The sequence below is a fragment of the Populus alba genome, chromosome 3 (assembly GCF_005239225.2).
Source record: "Populus alba chromosome 3, ASM523922v2, whole genome shotgun sequence".
In the NCBI taxonomy this organism is placed as follows: Eukaryota; Viridiplantae; Streptophyta; class Magnoliopsida; order Malpighiales; family Salicaceae; genus Populus; species Populus alba.
The window spans coordinates 17,835,169-17,838,626 of NC_133286.1; the positions used below are offsets into that span (position 1 = coordinate 17,835,169).

General features: G+C 39.7%; 1 protein-coding gene across 1 annotated transcript; it reads left to right on the forward strand.

Annotated features, from left to right (window-relative positions):
- Positions 1-362: 362 nt before the first annotated feature.
- On the forward strand, positions 363-3,220 carry LOC118054361 (galactan beta-1,4-galactosyltransferase GALS3). The gene is made up of 2 exons (XM_035065912.2): positions 363-1,776; positions 2,679-3,220. The coding sequence occupies exons 1-2, from the start codon at positions 518-520 to the stop codon at positions 3,022-3,024; spliced, it is 1,605 nt and encodes a 534-aa protein (XP_034921803.1). The 5' UTR covers positions 363-517; the 3' UTR covers positions 3,025-3,220.
- The last annotated feature ends 238 nt before the right edge of the window (positions 3,221-3,458 follow it).

The following is a 3,458-nucleotide window of genomic DNA, read 5'->3' on the forward strand; positions in this document are numbered from 1 at the left end:
CGTACAAAGATTAAATTCCTAATTGCAACGTTTCTTTAATTACTTTCTCTTCAATGCCTTCCACTGTTTCACAAACTGACAATGGAGTGTTTTGTCCCCCATCTTTCCGGGATAATCTGGCCTTTTAATTAATTAGAATTCATAAACAAATTTGAAGCTTCTCATTTTCGGAGTACAAATCAAATCAAACCACATAATTGACAAATCCACTCTAATTTCAGAAAATACATAAATTAATCACCCAACGAAGAAAGATTACTACCTCCACTCTACCAATCATATCCCAACATGGACAGCCAAGCAATTTGGAATCTACCCTTGAGAACAGTGTTATAACTTATAAGAACACCCACAGACATAAAATGTCCCCCGCACTAAAAAAAGAAACGAGAAAGAAGAGAAAAGAGAGCTAGCTAGCTTTCTCTGCCCCTTCGTCACCTCTTATCTATCTTCTCTCTCAAGCAGAACCCGTTGATCTTAACTGTTTTACGGAGAGAGTAAAAGAAGTCTGTCCAGTATGGGTAAAGAGAGATCAGAGAAAGAGAAAGTTGGAGGAGGAGGAGGGGGGGAGCATAACAAGAGGAATATGTTCGTCTCTTGTGTTGTAATGAACTCGTGTGCTGCAGAGCTTAAACTTGTTTTAACAGCTCTTTTAGTTCTGTGCAGTATTGCTACTCTTTTCCAGATTCTTCCTTCACGTTTCGCCATCTCTGCTTCTGATCTCCGTTTTTGCATCTCAAGAATCACCACGACCACCACCACCACGACCACCACCACCATTGCCCCCCTCAACTCCACCACAACCACCACCACCACCATTGCCCCCCTCAACTCCACCACCACCACCATACCTCTAACCCCATCTCCACCCTCCGCTCAAAAAGATCAAGTGGCTGACAATGGTGTTATAAAGCGAGTATTTAACCCCTATGGTTCAGCTGCATATAATTTCATCACCATGGGTGCTTACCGAGGTGGACACAACACTTTTGCTATTATAGGCCTTGCTTCTAAACCTCTCCTTCTCTACTCAACACCCACTTACCAGTGTGAATGGGTCCCTGAATCGTCCTCTGCATCTAATTCTACTTTCTCCACCGTCTCTTACAGGATCCTCCCTGACTGGGGCTATGGTCGTGTTTACACTGTTGTTGTAGTGAATTGTACCTTTTCAGAGGCAGTTAATGGTGAGAATTCAGGTGGGAAGTTGTTCTTGGAAGCCTCAACATCAGGCGGTGGTGATAAAAATCTTAACATTACTGATAGATTTGAGGTTTTAAACGAATCTCCAGGTGATTTAAACATGTCCCTTTTTAGTTCGAAGCCTAAATATGATTATTTGTACTGTGGCTCACCTTTATATGGTGGGTTAAGTCCACAAAGAGTGAGGGAATGGATTGCTTATCATGTGAGATTATTTGGAGAAAGATCTCATTTTGTGATACATGATGCTGGTGGGGTTCATGAGGAGGTTTTGGAAGTCTTGAAGCCATGGTTGGAATTGGGTTATATTACATTGCAAGATATAAAAGAACAAGAGAGGTTTGACGGGTATTACCATAATCAGTTTATGGTTGTTAATGATTGTTTGCATAGATATAAGTTTATGGCTAAGTGGATGTTCTTTTTTGATGTTGATGAGTATATTTATTTGCCACCAAAGAATACTATCAAGTCCGTGTTGGATTCCCTCTCGGGTTATACTCAGTTCACTTTTGAGCAAATGCCTATGAGTAGCAAGCTCTGCCTCTCCGCTGATTATGGTAGATATTACAGGTATATCCATGCTCACTCCCTTTCCAGTTTCACTTTTTTTTTTTTTAATTTTTTTTGCACAATTGAGTTTAGTTTTATATTAGCACGACTGATTTCAAGCAATCAGAACTACAAATCGGGTCTTTTTTTTTTTTTTTTTTTGTTCCAGTATTTGTGTGTGTGTGTGTGTGTGAAAATAGAGATCTGCAGGTTCATAGAAAGGTCCTGCTAGGCGCTAGCACAGTAGTGGTGAAGTTTTTACATGGAGAAAATTAGGTTCTAGGCCTTACAAAATTGGGGTGGATTGTTGGTTGCTTGAGGCTTTTGGGATATTAGCTCATCAGTCGGCTGCTTTTAGCTTGTTTTGAATTTTCTAGCTTTGCTGTTTGGTTCCTTTTCCTTTTCCATTCTGGCAATTACGCGTGTATTTATTGGGTTTTTAACTTAACCAATGATTGAGCAAAATTTTAAGAGCATTATTGGGTTTTTGAAATATAGTATTGATACTTTACCCATTTGTAATGCGGTGGTTGCCGGATTGGAACATTTTAGAACTGATTTTGAACAGATAAACAAATGATTCAGTGGTTTGCTCATGTTTGGAATTATTCTTCTGGTGTCGTAACTTTGATTTCTCTCTCGTCGTTGTATTAGGGCAGGTGGAAGTGGGATGGTTTGAATTTTGTTCCAACAATATTATCTTAGTAATTACTATACTTTGGGCCTTGTCATCTCTGTTTTTTATCAATCTTGTGTTTGTTCAAGTGTCATTGTATTTCCAAGAATAATAAAAAACTGAGGCTCGATTGCTGATGTTCACTTCTTAGAATTTCGCTGTTACTGGTTGTAAAATGACTGCAATTTGATTGAGTTGCATCTTGTTCCCTTGATAACATGTCTTGTGATTTTGCTTGGATTCACAGAAAGTGGGGGATCGAGAAGCTTGTTTACAGAGACGTGAAGAGGGGCACAAGGAGAGACAGAAAGTACGCAATCCAGCCGCGCAATGTCTTTGCAACCGGAGTGCACATGTCCCAGAACTTCGCCGGTAAAACAACATACAAGACCGAGGGCAAGATCAAATATTTCCATTATCATGGAACCATAGCACAAAGGCGTGAGCCTTGCCGGAACCTGCTTAATGTCACGGAGATCAACTTTGAAAAGGTTCCATACGTTCTTGACACCACAATGCGAGATCTTGCGTGGTCTGTGAAGAAATTTGAGCTCAAAATGATCGGACCCAAGCTACAGAATACGCGGCAATGACTGAAAAATAATATTTATTTTGTTACTACGTAGTTTCTTGGTAGTGATTTTTGTCCTTTTTATTTCATTGAAGGCTGGGTAGATCAGAAATATTCTTTTGGGTTTTTTGTATGTATGATAGTGTATTTTTTTTCCTTTACGGGTGTATAGATACAGGTGGGGGTAATATAATATGGAAGGTTCTGCATTCTTTCAATTCTTCTCTATTAATTTAATATAAATTTGCAAATACAATATGTTATTTCTCACGGAAATATCATAAACTACGAGGTTGGATTGTTGTCGGTACGAGGTCCCACCGCCACCTTTGGGCGGTAAGCAATGTTGCTGCCCGTCTTTCTGGCATGAATTGCCCATCAATGACGGCCAGCTTTGGTGTTCTTTTTCAACGGTGAGAAAGGTTTTAACATGGATTAATTCTCAAGCAAGCATGT